Here is a 17,204-nt window from a genome sequence, read left to right as displayed (position 1 = left end):
TGAATTTTATTTTTATTATTTATTTTTATTTTAATTCCATTTATATCCCGCCCTTCTCTGAAGACTCAGGGCGGCTTACAAGCTTAGCAGTAGCCTTCATTCTATGTATATGCCTGCTTATTAAGGCTTTCACACACACCCCAAGCGGCATTATTACAAAGTCAGCTTATTGCCCCCAACAATCTGGGTCCTCATTTTACCTACCTCGGAAGGATGGAAGGCTGAGTCAACCTTGAGCCTGGTGGGATGCGAACCTGCACTAATTGCAGGCAGCTGGTGTTACTTAAGGAGGCATTAGCCCACTGCTCCACCAAGGATCTTTTGATCACCTGACCATGAAGATGCAGCAACAGTTGTGTGAAAAATGGTCATAAGTCACTTTTTCAGTGCCGTTATAACTTCACAGTCATTAAATGAGCTGTTCTCAGTCGAAGACTATCTGTAATTGGATAATAGTAAGTAGACAAGAGCTACAAAAACATGCCAGAGGCTGCATTGTCCAAAACAGGGCAATCACAATGTACAATAAAAACAAATTTTGATTTAATTAGCATTTGATTACGGTTGCAATGATTGCTACCTGCAGTATTGTAGTATTTCCCCCTTTGGCCACATTAAAAAGTTTCTATGGAGTTTTTATTTTTATTTTAATTCCATTTGTATCCCGCCCTTCTCCGAAGACTCAGGGCGGCTTACAAGCTTAGCAGTAGCCTTCATTCTATGTATATGCCTGCTTATTAGGGCTTTCACTCCCCCCCCAAGCGGCATTTTTACAAAGTCAGCTTATTGCCCCCAACAATCTGGGTCCTCATTTTACCTACCTCGGAAGGATGGAAGGCTGAGTCAACCTTGAGCCTGGTGGGACTCGAACCTGCACTAATTTCTTTCTTTCTTTCTTTCTTTATTTTATTTTAATTCCATTTATATCCCGCCCTTCTCCGAAGACTCAGGGCGGCTTACAAGTTTAGCAGTAGCCTTCATTCTATGTATATTATACCTGCTTATTAGGGCTTTCACACACACCCCAAGCGGCATTATTACAAAGTCAGCTTATTGCCCCCAACAATCTGGGTCCTCATTTTACCTACCTCGGAAGGATGGAAGGCTGAGTCAACCTTGAGCCTGGTGGGATGCGAACCTGCAATAATTGCAGGCAGCAGGTGTTACTTAAGGAGGCATTAGCCCACTGCTCCACCAAGGCTCTTCAGAGTTGTGCAGTCTAGATAATAAAAACTATTACAATTGGGAAATAACTCTCAGAGGAGCTTTGATGGCTGCAGCACGTGGACCTTTAGGTTGCCTACCATGGATTATGAGTTGTTTCTTGGCTAAGGAAAAGTTTTACAGTGCAGCTTTTTGCCAATATGGGTCCTCCAGATTTGCTGGCACTGAATTCCTAGACCAGGGGTGTCAAATTGCCGGCCTGCGGACCGGATGCATCATAGCGAAACTGCGCCCACCCCAAAAGTCAGAATACGTCGCGACACATCACATGATGTCGAGAGTTTGACACCCCTGTCCTAGACAATATTGGGATTCCACTTGTTTAGTAGACTCTTGAAAAAGCTGCCCCCAATCCTGTCCTGACAGTTTCCAAAGAGCAAAGAGCCTGCATGAAGACGATATATTTATCAAAAAGCAGACTTTTACGTTCAGTTATTGGCTCCTGTAGCAGTGTCTCTCAACCTGGGCAACTTTAAGACGATGGACTTCAACTCCCAGAATTTCCCAGCCAGCACAGAAGTGAGTTAGAAATTTTGGAAGCTAAAATTCCAGTATTGGATTGTATCCGATGGCTAAAGTAAAATAGAGGAAGAACTAGCCGATTTTTCAACAGAAATCTCCATACTGTAATTCCAATCACCATGATCTTTCATAAATAAACGAAACGTGATAGCAGCCTTGCAAATAAAACTAGAAGCGAAATAAGAATACATACGGAAGCCTGGTTATCCGAGATGAACTTTTAATAGAAGTCATACTTTTTCTTAGAAAGTACTTTTTTTTCTTTTTTAACAAAACAAAACAAAATGGAGCAGGGTATTTGCTATGGCCCTTTACATTAGGATAAGAAAATTCCAAACGGATTCAAACAGCAAAAGAAAAAAAAAAAGGGGGGGGGAGAGAGACAAAAATATTTTTTTAAAAAAAATGCAAACCCACTGGGCTTGAAGTAAAACAATGTTGTTGGGGAGGGGAAAACTTTTGTTAGAAACAAATAAAATAAGACAGAATTAAAACAAATTAAGACAAGAAATTACCATGCTGAAAATATATATAAATATATATATATATATATATGGAGAGAGAAGGCAGGCCCACCTCCAGAGACAATCCCTCCTTCCAGAGAAGCACAAACCTCTGGATGAGTTCCTATGAGTCCAAGCTAAGATTTGCAAACCCTTAGTAGTGAACTCTTAAGTGCAGAATTAGGCCAGACTTGTATTTATTTTTTTTCCTTTGCTACCCATTTGCTGCCGCTTTATAAAAGGTGCACATCATAGGTCAAGTTCAACCTTTATACCACGTGAAATCCTTCAAACACACTAAAGTGCTATGTAAGTGCTAGAGATTGTTACTAGCTTTACAACTGGTATTTTATACACTTACCTTGGAGTAAGCTCCTCCTAATGCAGGGCATTCTGCTTCTGAATAAGCATGCATAGGATTGGATTGCAATGTCTCAAAACCTGGGGCCGACCAATAACTTTGTCAGCTGTAGTTTTGTCCCAATAAATAAAAGGGCTGTGCAATGAAGATTGGCGTGGAGTGCGCACCACTAGTAAGGAATTAAAATCAGAAGCTGCGGTGGAGCAAAGCCAGAGGCCTCTCAATGCGCTTTCCTTCCACATTTTATGGCAAGAACCGCTTCATACAACAGACACTGTTTTCCCAGAGGGAAGCAGCAGTTGCTTCCAAAGATGGATTGCATGAGACGCTAACCATGCATTTTCACCTACAATATTTTCCCCACATGCTGGCTATCTATGTCTTGGAGACAACTGAAGACGCAAAACAGCACGTCTTCACAGCGAGGCACTTGTTATTCCTAAAATAAGGGAATGCAAATATCGATCAGGCTTCACAGTATTGCAAACTAGGTGCATATATATATATATATATATATATATATATATATATATATATATATATATATATATATATATATATTTGGCAAATCAGGCCCGAATCTTGGCTCTATTATGCAGGAATAGCCTGTTGGATTATGATTATGCAATGTTTAACTCCACCTTGTCTTACCGTGAAGCCTGATGTTTGAATTTGGGGATGGTGGTGGTAGAGAATTTGGACTTTTACTTTGGCAAGGAGTTGCGTAGGTAGCAAAAATAGCTTCAGGTGTGAAAGTAAATGATTGTGATAAGCAGCAGCAGCAGCATATGCAGATCAGAAGAAAGAGACACAGCACTGATTCTTTTTTAAGTTACTCGTTCTTTCTCCTTTTGAGGGGGAAAGCAATTAATGCAAGGACACTTCATCCATGAGAAACATGGATTTCCACAGAGAAGAGCAGTACAGTAATGTGTGCCATTTTGATGTTGCTGCAGCTTTTACCAGAATCCGGATTCAACATTTGTTGCATACAAGTAGTCCTTGATTGATGACCAAAATTGAGACCAGAATTTCCATTGCTAAGCAAGATGGCTGTTAAGAGAGTAGCTCCTGATTTTAAGACCTTTTTTTTTTTGCTCGGGGTTGTTAAGCAAATCACTGCAGCTAAGCGAATCATGCGGTCTTTAAGCGAATCTGGCTTCTCTCGTTGACTTTTGTTGGAAGCCAGCTGGGAAGGTCACAAAAAGTGATCACCTGATTCTGGGATGCTGCAACCTTTGTAAATAGATCCCAGTGGTGGCCAAGCACCTGAACTTTGGTCATGCGACTGTGGGGAATGCTGCAAAGGTTGTAAGTGCGAGGACCGGTTGTAAGTCACTTTTTTCCAGTGCCACTGTAACTCCCAACGGTCACTAAACAAAATGGTTGTAAGTCAAGGGCTACCTATCTAAAGTCTACTCACATGCAATTAAACAAGATTAAATAAGTACAAAAAGCCTTCTCCAACCTGATTCCCCTCCCTCATTATCCTTCCCCCCACCAAAAAAAAAAAAATGCACTGTCATCCCAATAAGGGGATGGCAGCCTTCCAGCTGAGGAAGAAGGGTAGGCTAGGATATAATTTTGAGGTTATCCTGGTTATTTTGCCTACAGGGTTTGCAAATCCTAACTTTACTGTCATAGGTTTTTCGTTTCATTTCATTTTTTTAAAATCACCCATCACCACCCATAGCAGTTTTTAGCAATATTAAAGAGAAAGGGACGAGGAGGTGACAAATCAAAGTGCTCTTTGGCTGCTGGCCACGATATGCAGAGAGGATGGCATCCACGTCCCCCTTCAGAACAGAGAAGGCAAGCTGAGATGAATGGATTTCAGTTCATTTACTCCCGTTAGCCCAGACCTGGGCGGGTTCTACTAGCAGCAAATGGAGAGTCAAAATCACTCCGGCAAGCCAAGTCTGGTGGAAAGAAGCAGAGATGATCAGATCTGGACCTCCTCCAAGTGAGGGAACCTGAGAAGGCTCTGCAGCGCACCCTGTCCCCAAAGGAACAAGGGGGACCCAAAGTAGGACTGAGATGAAGCAAGGAAGTTGGGGTGGGTGGGACGGGGGTCAAGGAGAGCAGAAGGCACCCCAAGCCTAGCTGCCTCTCAGTGGTGCATGGAGAGAGGGGTGGGTGGGTGGGTCTTTGTGGAAAAGCTGAAGGCATCTCAGTACCAGCAACTTTACCAAGAAGCCGCGGCATGGTGGCAGAGGGCGTGTCCTTTCCACCCTTCGTGGCGTCCGTGAGCCCCTTGGCCGCCCCCGTTTCCTCTCTGACTCTGGGCTGGGAATCTTTTGCACTTCAGACTTAAAGAGTTGGAAAAACAAGAATCAAACGCCCGGGGGAATAAAAGGTGCAAGAGAAAACAATGGCTATTTGAGTGGGGAGCTTTCGTTTAAGAAGAGCAGAGTGAAGGTCCAGACAACACCCCCACACACACACTTTCCCCCCATTTTCCTTCTCCTCCGCCCTGTTTTTCCACCCCTCAGGGGTGAGCTGATATTAAAGTGCAGCCGGATACAAAGAGATTGCTGGGAGATCCAAGGTTGCAAGTGGGAAGAAAGGAGGAGGAGGAGGAGGAGGAGGAGGGGGTGAGTGTTTTTTTCCCCTTTCCTTTTCATTAGAGATGCCAGACATTGTGCAAGGGTTAGGGTCCCTATCCTCTCCCACCCCATCCGACTGGAGTCTAGAGTCTTCCCATTTATTGAGTCTGGGCTGGCTCTTCGGCGGCAGGGACTGGTGACTGGCCTTGGGAGGGCACGGGAGGCTGGGAAGGCTGGTGGTTTGTAGATGGCGAGTCGCTTTCGGGGTCCTCGGTCTCCTCGTCCGAGACGCCGTCGAGACGGAAGACCTGCCGCACAGTGCGGGTGGTGAAGCTGAGAGGCGTGCGCCTGCAGACGGACAGCAGAGGAGAGAGGCCGCCGTTACATCACAGCACTGAACCTGAGCCAACATCCTGTTTATAAGCTGGACTTGCTCTTCCGTATAACCACACAGACACCCCCTCCCCAATACACACACACACACACACGCACACATCATTCCGTTAGCTAAGCCAGGACTAGAGAAGGCCAAGTAAGTGCGAATACACAATATCTGGGAGGAGGTCTCTTGTTTTCTTTTGCCAAGTTCAAAGGAGCTAGAAGTATTTCACATACGTACAGATTTGGGCAAACTCTCAACGCAGCTCCAGTTGTTCAGTTTAAAGCCACAGTCTGTCGGGCTGCCGATGCCAAGCAAAGCAAGGCAGACACCAAAGAGATGCAGAGCGCAGTCGCTGCCATCTGCATTCAGGGAGCGCCACGACCAAGGTCAGCCTCATTCAGGGCAATGCAGATTTCTATCTACAATGTAGGTCTCCATTTGGCAGCCTGTTCCACTCATGTTCTTCTCCTATCTACTGTAGTGTCTTTATGGGACCCAGGGATGCTTGGACTTCTGTTGCTAATATCTGATTTTGGATAACTTTCAGCATTTCTGTAGCACTTTCTAAATGGCGTAATCTAATATTGTGGCTGCGCACTGGCTGTCTCCGTAAGCAAGACCCTTGTGTATTTCCTCAGAGGCCTGCAGAGTAGGCTCTCAAAACTAATTAAGAAGTCTCCAAAGCTTTTGCTTCTGACGGCTTTGTGTTCAATGCAGCAATACCCAGGTAAAATTTTTCATCAGTTCACAGGGTGTGTGTGTGTGTGCGTGTGCGTGTGCGTCTAATGTAATAACCAGTTTCTTTTTTTTCCTTTTTCAATGTGAATTTGTGCAATTTCATAAGAAAAAAGAGAAACCCAGTAATTAAGGCATCGCTTTATCTTCCATAAGAGAGAGATGATTAATGCCGAGGGTGATTAATTACTAATGTTGTGCCAGGTTGAATGTTAAGCAATTAAGAGGTTTTAAGAAAGAAGCTTCTAAGAAAAGGGTCAGTAGCCCCCCCCCAAATACATAAGCACACTTAAGTCAGCATTAAATCGGCTAGCACTGTTTATATTTAGGCACCCAGCCTTTCCCCACCCCCCACCCCAAAAAAACCCCAATCATTGTGGGGGAAAAAAGAATTAACACTTCAGAATATCAACAGAAGAGAATATCTGTAGCTCAGGGTTGAACTGTAGGGTCCTTGGTTGTTTTCTTGAAGACATTTCATTACCACACTAAGTAACGTCATCAGTGCTAGTAGGGAGAGGAGACTGTTCTCATTTTATATACTAGTGACTTGCCGTGTCAATGTTGGTGGGAGTGGTTTTGGTAATTACTTTATTGGGCTGCTGCTTATTGTTAGCTTGTTTGGCTGTTCCTTGACTGGGGTACCACCAAGATCTTTCCCACCAATACTGTCATGTATATAAAACCCCAAACACTGATGATGTTACCTAGCTTGGTAATGAAACGGCTGCAAGAAAACAGCCAAGCTCAGAGAGTACCAAGGACCCCACCGTACGTCAGAATATAAGAGAGGATGTGTTCTGCCTATTTTTAAAAGTGGTGTATGGAGGGAAGGATAGCAACTCCACGCCTCAATATAAAACACCTTTCTCTGGCCAGTTTTTAGTGACTGACAGTATCTCAACTTAAAAGACTTAATATTGCACTTGATTTATTTGGAAATATACTAGTAAGGCTCTGGGTTTTGTTTTTTTTATACTATGCATTTTAGGATAATGCCAGTATGCAAGAAAAACGCCATTGGGAGTATATGTTATGTACATGCACTGGTATGTAAAAGGCCTCAGCGAAGGAGTTTTCAAGCAATGCCTGCAAGTTGGAATGTGTTCTTTTCACTTATGAGGAAAAGCGACACCAACGCTGTGGTGCCAAGACTATCACTGCCACTGGCAACCCCGCAGTCTCGCTCTTTCCCACGTTTTGAACCCGAGCCCTCAAACTGTTCTTTCTCCTTTGGAAAAGAGTGTGAGGATATATGGCTGTCGACAGTAGCAGCAAAGCCAAAGGAGAAAAGCCTCGTTTTCTGGGAAAGGAGGAAAACGTCCCTTGTTTGCAAAACACCTTCTGTCCACTAACACCCTCGGCTGGGTCTGAGATCCACGGAAGCTGTTCAAAGGAAAGCAGCGCTTACCACAATCACAAGGATTCTTGCCACTAGACTAGCGAGAAACCACAAAGAAGAGCCAGCGCAAGCCTATTCGGCGTTTTTGTATCCCACCCCGCTTTTGCAGGCATAGCTAGAATAGCAAGCTCTCCCTCTGCCTTTTCCTGCTACAGTTTAAGCGTTCTTTGGCCTGGGATTCAAAGTTGCCAGATGCATCAAAGCAAGTATTCCAGCTGTTTTGGCTGGAACAGACCTATTGGGCCTGGCAAAAACAACAAAGGGGAAAGCAATGAAACGAGCCCACAAATCGAATTGATCTGTACAGCAGGACTGGAGGAGGAAGCGATTGAATCTTAATCATTGTTGTGCCACTGGCCAGTTCCAAATTGTCCCCAGGTTGTATTTGCATTGGAAAAACAAGGGGGAGTGTAGTTAACAGCTTGTCAGAGAAGAACCCTAGGACCTGGGTTCAAATCACCACTCGGCCATGAAGACTGACCCCTCAGCCCTCTTCCAAAGGCTGCGGAGAAGCTAAAGCAGCGTGAGACCAATACAAGAGCTATGCACGCCTTCTTCCATTCCTTGAAGAACGGGCAAGGAAGCCAATAAGCAGAAGGGTGGAAAGTTTTGGAAGTGTCACATGGCAGTCACTTGATCTTCCAGTGTTGCAGTTTAATAATGCTTGTGAACCTGAGTGCCTGTCTTGTGTGCATGTGCATGCAAACATTACAGACTGCAACTCACAGAAAGTCCAAAATTCAATTCTTCTTGAATTAAAAAGGGATCTTCTCTCTCCTCAGGGTCTACATTCACAGCCTGAGAACACTGGATTAATGCGGTTAGACAAATAACTTGTCTTACATGAGACATTTTCCTTACACGAGGGAAAGAATTAAGCACCCCTTCCTCCAGTAATAAATTGGGAGTGTCCTGCAGTTACATTTTGTGCTAAAAAAATAAGAACAGGAAGCCAGCAAATCATGGGTCTCTGCTGTCAAGTCTGCTTTAACTTTAACTGGGAACAGGGAAGCAGAGAGTTTCTGTGCTGCAAGCGCACACCCACGCATATACAACCCCACCTCAAAGCTACACAACACACACATGCAGACACGGGGAGGGTGGGGGTGGGGGCAGAGTGAGAACATACTTCCGTTGACGTCGTTCTAACTTGCTGTAGAGTCGAGAAAAGGATGAAATGGAAGAAAGGGGGGGGGGAAAAAGGAAAGATGCAAACATGAACACGTGATCTGGAAAGAACACCACTCTGAAAGAGGAGCAGAAACATCAAAAAGGAAACAAGGGGTGTGTGTGAGATAGGCAACTGAGTCCTTCGGGAGATAGGGCGGCATATAAGTCCCAAAAATAAATAAATAAATAAATAAATAAACTGAGGTTCTTGGGCAGAAGAGTCATTGCTTTAGATCAGGGGTGTCAAACTCAATTTCATTGAGGGCCGCATCAGCATTGCGGTTGCCCTCAGGGGGCCGGGTGGGTATGGCTGGGGTGGGCGTGGCCTACTGGGTGGGCGTGGCTAAAGTGCGTATGGCCTACTGGGTGGGCGTGGCCAGCTCTACATCGTTGGCATCAAGGGTGCCTGTGGGGGCCTGGGCAGGAGTGGGACAGATCTGAGGGTCTCTGGCAGAAGGAGGGTCTCTGGGCCAGGGCCAAGGCAGTGGGGGCCGTTCCCTCACTGTTTCCAGGATGGCTTCGCGGGCCACATGAAACCACTTCGTGGGCCGCATCCGGCCCCCGGGCCTTGTGTTTGACATGTCTGCTTTAGATAAAGAACTGACTGATTTTAAGTTGAAGATAGAGTAAGGCTACAGAATTAGCCTCTCTTTTGTGGGAAAATATTAGAATCACCAGAGCATCAGATTTAAAAATGGTTGCAGTCAGGGGAATTATACAACAAGTAGTCGACTTGCAACTATTTGTCTAGTGCAGGGGTAGGCCACCTTGGCTCTTTTATGACTCGTGGACTTCAACTCCCAGAATTCCTGAGCCAGCATGGAAACCTCTCCATTTCTCCTCAGCATGGCTGGCTCAGGAATTCTGGGAGTTGAAGTCCACGAGTCATAAAAGAGCCAAGGTGGCCTACCCCTGCTCTAGTGACTGTTTATAGTTATAATGGCAACAAAAGAAGTGATACGACCACTGGGGCATCCTCACAGTCACGTGATTGAAATTCAGATGCTTGGCAACTGGTTCATAATTATGACGGTTACAGTATCCTGGGGTCTCTGTATGTGATCACGTTTTTTGATCTTCTGACAAGCAAAGTCAATGGGGGGAAAAGAGATTCATTTACCAACCGTGTTACGAACTTTGCATGATTCACTTAACAAATGAGTCAAGAAAGGTCATACCATGGGTCAAAGCTGTCCTGCTTAGCAAGGGATATTTTGAGCCCAATTGTGGTCATAAGTTGAGGACTACCTGTATATCATACTTGGGCAAGGGATTCTTACGGTTATCCTTGACTTATGAGTGTAATGGAGCCTGCCCATCATGGTTGTAAGTCCTGATAGTCAAAAACATGACTGACCTGATTTTACGGCCTTTTTTGCAGTGAGTGTTAAGTGGATCACCGGTCACTGAATATTGCAGTCATTAAGTGTACAACATGGTCATTAAGCAAATCAATGATTTGGTATGGGCCCAGTTTTGCTGAAAACCAGTCGTGCCGGGTTTTGGCAAAACTATTGTAAAATGTGGTCCTGTGATCCTGGGGCATGCAAACAGCCATAAATGGGTCTGTATTGTCAAATTTTCAGTCACATGGCTTGGGGGGAAACAGCCTTCGTAACTTCAAATCCAGGTCATAAATAGTTCCAAGGTTGGTCCACTGCAACCTTGAACAGTTGCTAAGTGACCTGTCGTAAGCTGAGGACTACCCCTGCTTGTTTGACATCTCCAGCATTACCAGAATCGTGTTGTCAATACAGAGAGCTGAATTTGACTTAGAGAGGTCTAAATTCAAATCCAACACAGCTGAGCAAAAATCTCAGCGAATGACCTTAATCTAGTCACTAGGGCCTATCACACAGACTTCTATGAACCCCCTGGAAAAACAGCAGCATGCCACTGATCCGTATAAAGCTCCTGTCACAAGAAAATATATTTCAGGCTCCCTAAGAATATGCATATGACTGCTGTTGTCCCTTCTATAAATAAAACAGAAAGCCTTTTAGATGGGGGGGAGGGGGGAGGGAGAGGGCAACTATAACAACTTTATGACCTATGGACTTCAGCTCCCAGAATTCCTGAGCCAGCCATGCTGCCTCAGGAATTCTGGGAGTTGAAGTCCACAGGTCGTAAAGTTGCCATAGTTGCCCACCCATTTTAGATCTTACATTCTCAGTAGACTTCTTAGGGAAAGCTAAAATTCGATATTGGAAGAATTGACGGGAGGTAAGCTCCAACATTTCTGGAGAGAAACAGGTTAAGGAAAGCTGTTGTGAATGTTCTACACATCTCACACAGTTCATGGAATTCCTTCAGATAGACAAGACCGAGCAAAAATAGAGTAAAAAACAATTTGCTCCTGTTGTAGACACGGAAACAGAAAATTAGCAAGAACTACAACAGACTGTTCCACTATCTGGTGGCACTGCGGCTCTCAAATTGTTCTAGCTTTTTCTCCTATTAAAAATGCCACAGGGCATCTGGCTGCAGCTTCTTATTTTTTACCAGATGTTCTGAGGCTACGTGGCGAACCAGTGTTTGCCTACGTGGGAAACTTCCAGATGTGAACTTACAGCTCCCAGTATTTCCTAGCCATTCTCTCTCTCGCGCGCTCCTTCAGATGGTTTGGATTTGCATAATGGTATGGGATCTTGTGATCTAAAACATCTGGCAGGACCAAATTGTCTATTCCCTACTGTAGCATATTTACAAGTAGACCAGGGATGGCAGAAATAACGAACACAGCAAAAAGAGGAAGAACAAGGACCAAAATATACTGTGTCCACGAGCATGTTGGGATAAAAAGACAAATGGTGAATGATTAGAGGGATAAAACTTTCAGGATTGGTTTGGGCTAAAAACATTATAGAGAAGCATACTGTTTTTAACTCAATTACAGGTGGTCCTTGACCACTCATTCAGCGGCCATTCAAACTTAGAACAGTGCTGAATGAATGGTAGTTACAACCAGTTCAAGCATTTATGTCGCAGTGTCCCTGCAGTTATGTGATTGCCGTTTGCAACCTTCTTTGCTGGCTTCCTACAAGTAAACCAATGGGGAAGTTGGCAGGAGGTTGCAAATGGTAACCAGGTAACATCCTTGTTTAATGACCTGCAATGAGCCGTTATTGCTAAATAACAGCAACCAAAAGTTGGAATTTCCGTTCTTAAGTGGCACTGTCATGTGACACTGCGCGTTACAAGATAAATTCCAGTCCGATTTGCCGTTAAGTGAGGACTGTGGTGCTGAGCCCTGACCACATGACACCACTCACCTGAGGCGATTCCGCAGGCTGGTGACTTCGCGATTCATGGATTCTGCTGATTCAGTGACATCCTCAAGTTCACGCTGCATGCGACGACGGCTGGCGTTGGCCCGCGAGGCTTCTTCTTCCGCCTCCTCCAGCTGACGTTTCAGCTGCTTCAGCCGCAGGTGGCCTTTTTCAACCTGCCAAAAACAGCCGCAGAAGCGAAGCCTTCACCTCTGCTCCTGAGATGAAGGAACTTACAGCATAATTCTCTGCGAGTTCAACAGTAAGGGGCCTCACCATTTTAGCTTCAAAAGTTATAAACATGAAAAAAAGATTCCCCCAGAAACATAAGTTATTTTAAAAGTTCTTAGCAAGACATATACATTTTTTAGTTTTCTTTATGGCGCAGCTTGGTTAGTTTATTTTAATGCTTAAAATGTGCAAAATAAAAGAAAAATATACAAGATGTCTAAAAAGTAAGGCATCAGGGGAAAAAAAGATAGGAAAACAGGCATTTGTATGGCACTTTTCAAAAGTAAGTTTACCCTTTTTGCTCTTTCATCCTTTCCAATCGCTGAACCCTGAAACCAATGTCCAGGATGAAAAAATAAGGATAGGTTAGCCCGGCGTTTTTCAAACATGTCCACTTTTAAGATGCTGGCTGTGGAATTCTGGTATTTGAAGCCCACACATCTTAAAAGTGGTCAAGTCTGAAAAATATTGGGTTAGCGCACGGGTCTTCAAACTTGGCCCTTTTATGACTTGTGGACTTCAACTCCCAGAATTCCTCAGCAAGTGTGCCCGGCTGAGGAATTCTGGGAGTTGAAGTCCACAAGTCATAAAAGGGCCAAGTTTGAAGACCACTGGGTTAGCACATGTATAACATACCTGATCTTTATACTGGTCAGCATTTCTCCTCTCTTCATCAACCTGCAGAAGCACTTCCTTGAGTTTCTTCTCTGCTCTCCTCACAAGTTTTCCTGACAACATCCTCTCTCTAGGAAAAGAGAGAGCAATTGAAGAAGAAATAGATGAATCCACATAGAGTCAGTCATTATCTAGAGCACAGCCATAGAAATCAAGTGGATTTAAGAGAGTCACAACTAGTTTACTGTACCACTAAATTCAATGGGCTTATTTCGACAGTATGAATACAACCAATGAACTCCTCATCCTCCTGGTTCTCCCAGCTCCTACTCATAAGAATATTTCTACAGTTCCTTACTCCGCCTTATGTCCTACAAGAGGGGTGTCCAACCTTGGCAACTTTAAGAACTGTGGACTTCAACTCCCAGAATTCTTCAGCCAGCATGGTTGGCTGGGGAATTCTGGCTGGAGAATTCTGGGAGTTCACAAGTTCCAAAGTTGCCAAGGTTAGATAACACAGCCCTACAATATGGGTGGAGGATAAAACACACCACATGTGTTATTCTTTACCATACAATGGAAACATAGAGCATGGGTGGCCTCTGGACCTGTATTCTTTTCTAAGGCCGCCTGATCATCATCATGAGACAGAAACATGATAACGGTAGTGTAAACCCTAAAATAGGCTTAAGTTGTTTAATATCTGATTTTATCTGTCGGATAAAATCGCTCGGATTCGGACCGGTTTGGACTCCAGCTGGGCAGAGTCAGGCGATCAGGACACGGGCGGTCTTGTCAATGTTATCTGGGAAGAGTTTGATTCTGTGACCCCTGATGAAGTGGACAGGATTATGGGGAGGCTGAGCTCCTCCACATGTTTGTTGGACCCGTGCCCTTCCTGGCTGGTTTAGGCAGCTAGGGAGAGGACACGAGGCTGGCTCCAGGCGGTTATATCTGCTTCTTTGAGTGAGGGTTATTTCCCCACCGTCTTGAAGGAGGCGGTGGTGAGACCTCTCCTCAAGAAGCCTGCCTTGGACCCAGCTGTTTTGAACAACTTTCGTCCAGTCTCCAACCTTCGCTTTCTTGCGAAGGTTGTCGAGAGTGTGGTGGCGCATCAGCTCCCTCTGGTCCTGGATGAAGCGGATTATCTGGACCCCTACCAATCGGGTTTCAGGCCCGGGTACAGCACGGAGACGGCATTGGTCGCTCTGGGGAATGATCTCTGGAGGGCTCGGGATAGGGGATATTCCTCTGTCCTAGTCCTATTAGACCTCTCGGCGGCTTTCGATACCATCGACCATGGTATCTTGCTGCGGCGTCTCAGGGGATTGGGAGTGGGAGGCACAGTTCTTCAGTGGTTCTCCTCCTATCTCCTGGGACGCACGCAGTCGGTGTTGGCAGGGGGACAGAGATCGGCCCCTAGGTCTCTCGTTTGTGGAGTTCCTCAGGGGTCGGTTCTCTCGCCTCTCCTGTTCAACATCTATATGAAACCGCTGGGTGAGATCATTCGTGGTTTTGGAGTTGGGTATCATCAGTATGCCGATGATACCCAACTTTTCTTTTCGACCCCAAACCACCCCAGTGATGCCCTCGCTGTGATGTCCCGTTGCCTGGAGGCGGTTCGGGTCTGGATGGGGAGGAACAGACTTCAACTCAACCCTGACAAGACTGAGTGGCTGTACATTCCGGCATCCCGGGACATTCAAAATGTTCCATCTCTTTCTATGGGGGGTGAGCTCTTACCCCCCGTGGATAGGGCTCGCAACTTGGGAGTCCTCCTAGATTCACGGCTTAACCTGGAAGATCATATAGTGGCCGTGACTAGGGGGGCTTTCGCCCAGGTTCGCCTGGTGCGCCAGTTGCGGCCCTATCTGAACCGGGATGCCCTGTGTACGGTCACTCATGCGCTCGTGACCTCTCGCCTTGACTACTGTAATGCTCTCTACATGGGGCTTCCCTTGAAGACCACTCGGAGGCTCCAACTGGTACAGAATGCGGCCGCGAGAGTTGTCTTGGGAGTTTCCCGGTACTCCCATGTTACACCTTTGCTCCGCGAGCTGCATTGGTTACCAGTTGTCTTTCGGGTGAGGTTCAAGGTTTTGGTAACGATCTTTAAGTCCTTACATGGCATGGGTCCGGGATACCTCAGGGACCACCTGCTGCCGGCGTCAACTCCCCTCCGCCCTGTGCGTTCCCACAGAGAGGGCCTCCTCAGGGTGCCGCCAGTCAGGGAATGCCGACTGGTGGCCCCCAGGGGGAGGGCCTTCTCTGTGGGCGCTCCGGCATTATGGAACCAACTGCCGGTGGAGCTCCGGATGGGACCAGACCTCCGAACTTTCCGTCGTGACCTGAAGACCCACCTATTTGAAATAGCTGGTCTGGCCTGACGGGGATGGGTTTTAATAGTTGTTTTAGATTTGTTCACTGTTTTTAACTGGGCATGGGTTTAATCTTTTTTTTAATTTTTGTATTGTCTTTTTTATATATGCCCTGTGAACCGCCCTGAGTCCCCACCAAGGAGAAGGGCGGTATATAAATTAAATAAAACTGAAACTGAAACTGAAACTGAATATTTTTAAAAATTAACACTCCCTCCCACAAACTGAGGAAGAAAATAGAAAGCCACAGTCCTGGCCATTTACAAGACATGGCTCCACCTACTCTGAATTGACAGCCCATCCATAGTAGACCTTGGATTCCACCACTAACAACAACAACGACTTTATTGTCACTTTGAATGTACACCAATCAGCATACATCAAAATGAAATTTCGTTGCGCTCAGCTCTCAAAGGGCCACCGCCTCCGATACACACTCCTTGTTTGTGGCCAGCTCAAGTTTCAGAACGTCCATTTTCGTCTCTAGGGAGCGAACAATGGCAAACAGGACAGATGGAAACTGAGCTCCATGTGAATTAGCCCTCAAATTAGCTTGTATTCCTGCACGACAACCTCCTCGCCTCCTTTCCTTTTTCTGATCCTGTCTCTTCCACCTTTACTCAGGGTGGCACTTGGCCCTCCCAAGGTCCGAGCCCTGAGATGTCGGATCTTATTCTCATGGCTTTCTAATTAGCTGTCTTCAGAGCCCAGAATTCAATGCCGGCAATGATACTGTCATCACCTCACCTGGACTCCTGTTCCAGCTGTTCTTCTAGCTGGGCCACCTTGGACTCCAGAGTTGCAATGGCCAACTTGTACTTGGACTTCACAGACGAGTCCATCTCACCCAACTTGGCCCTCAAGTCTTTGTTCTGGCGCTCCAGCTGTTGCCGGGCGTTTTCAGTCTTCTGAGAGAAGCTGCGCTCCGCCGCTAATTCGGTGGTGATGGTTTCCACCTGCAAGGATGACAGAATGAGAGAGAAATCAGGAGGAGGTTTCGGCATTGGCTGAATTTTATCAGTCCAGATTGAACCTGCCTAGAAGCAGCCATCTTACCTGCATGCTGAGTTTACGGTAGCGGTCATTCATGAGTTCCATGTTGCTTTGCTCTTCATCCAGTTCCTCCTCCAGCTGTGCAATCCTTGCCTCCAAGTGGCGTTTTTCATCTAGAAGAGCGGACCTTAAATGGAGATAAAAACAACAGTGGTGAATTAGGGCTTCGTGCTTGGCAGAAAACTAAGAGGACATCCTCAAGAGCATTGAGGCTGTTCCTACACAATTACTTTTGAGTCATTGCTTTGTCTGCAATCCAACGGGCACAAAAGAGACGTTGCACACCACGGTTCTGTGTCAGATAAAATGGCCATCTAATGGCTGAAACTCTCCTGGCATATTCATTTCAATGATCTCATTAAGCAAAGATCTCTATTATTGGTGTGATCCACTAATTGCCTCCTGTGCGGTATGGCAACATTATAACAAGCTTCTAATTGTGGTTCCACCAGCATATTTTCCTTGCTGAACATTTGGCTAGGCTGGCCAACACAAACTGACCCTGGTACTGACAACTGCATTTTACCATTTTTTAAAAGCAGTCACAAAAATAGATGAGAACACAACAGGATGAAAGACTGTCAGTAATAATAATTAGTAAACCTTATGGCAGTTGTAGAATTAATTACCATAGGTAGTCCTTGCTGAACAACCGTTAAAATAATGATTGTATAAATTAACAACAGCCTAGGAAAGGGTGCTTTATAGCTTGTAAAGCACTTCCGACCATCAAAAAACATCACACATACACACAAACACACACACACACTGCGGTCATGTGGTCTCGATCTGGGTGCCCGGTAAGCTGTTCAG

General features: G+C 45.5%; 1 protein-coding gene across 4 annotated transcripts in view; it reads right to left on the bottom strand.

The window, feature by feature from the left end:
- Positions 1-1,949: 1,949 nt before the first annotated feature.
- The window catches only part of LOC310650294 (myosin-10-like), an 84,627-nt gene continuing 69,372 nt past the window's right edge, over positions 1,950-17,204 (bottom strand). For 2 of the 4 annotated variants that reach the window (XM_083379153.1, XM_083379154.1), the window contains 6 exons: positions 16,395-16,518; positions 16,086-16,294; positions 12,982-13,090; positions 12,118-12,290; positions 8,805-8,828; positions 1,950-5,504 (listed from right to left, as the gene is read on the bottom strand). In XM_083379153.1, coding sequence (XP_083235279.1) covers positions 5,315-5,504; positions 8,805-8,828; positions 12,118-12,290; positions 12,982-13,090; positions 16,086-16,294; positions 16,395-16,518 — 829 coding nt within the window. In that variant the 3' untranslated portion in view covers positions 1,950-5,314. The remainder of the gene's footprint in view (positions 5,505-8,804; positions 8,829-12,117; positions 12,291-12,981; positions 13,091-16,085; positions 16,295-16,394; positions 16,519-17,204) is intronic. The other 2 variants (XM_083379155.1, XM_083379156.1) reach the window with 1 other exon arrangement.

Source organism: Vipera ursinii (assembly GCF_947247035.1).
Source record: "Vipera ursinii genome assembly, chromosome: Z".
Taxonomy (NCBI): domain Eukaryota; kingdom Metazoa; phylum Chordata; class Lepidosauria; order Squamata; family Viperidae; genus Vipera; species Vipera ursinii.
This window is presented reverse-complemented; position numbering and strand designations above follow the sequence as displayed.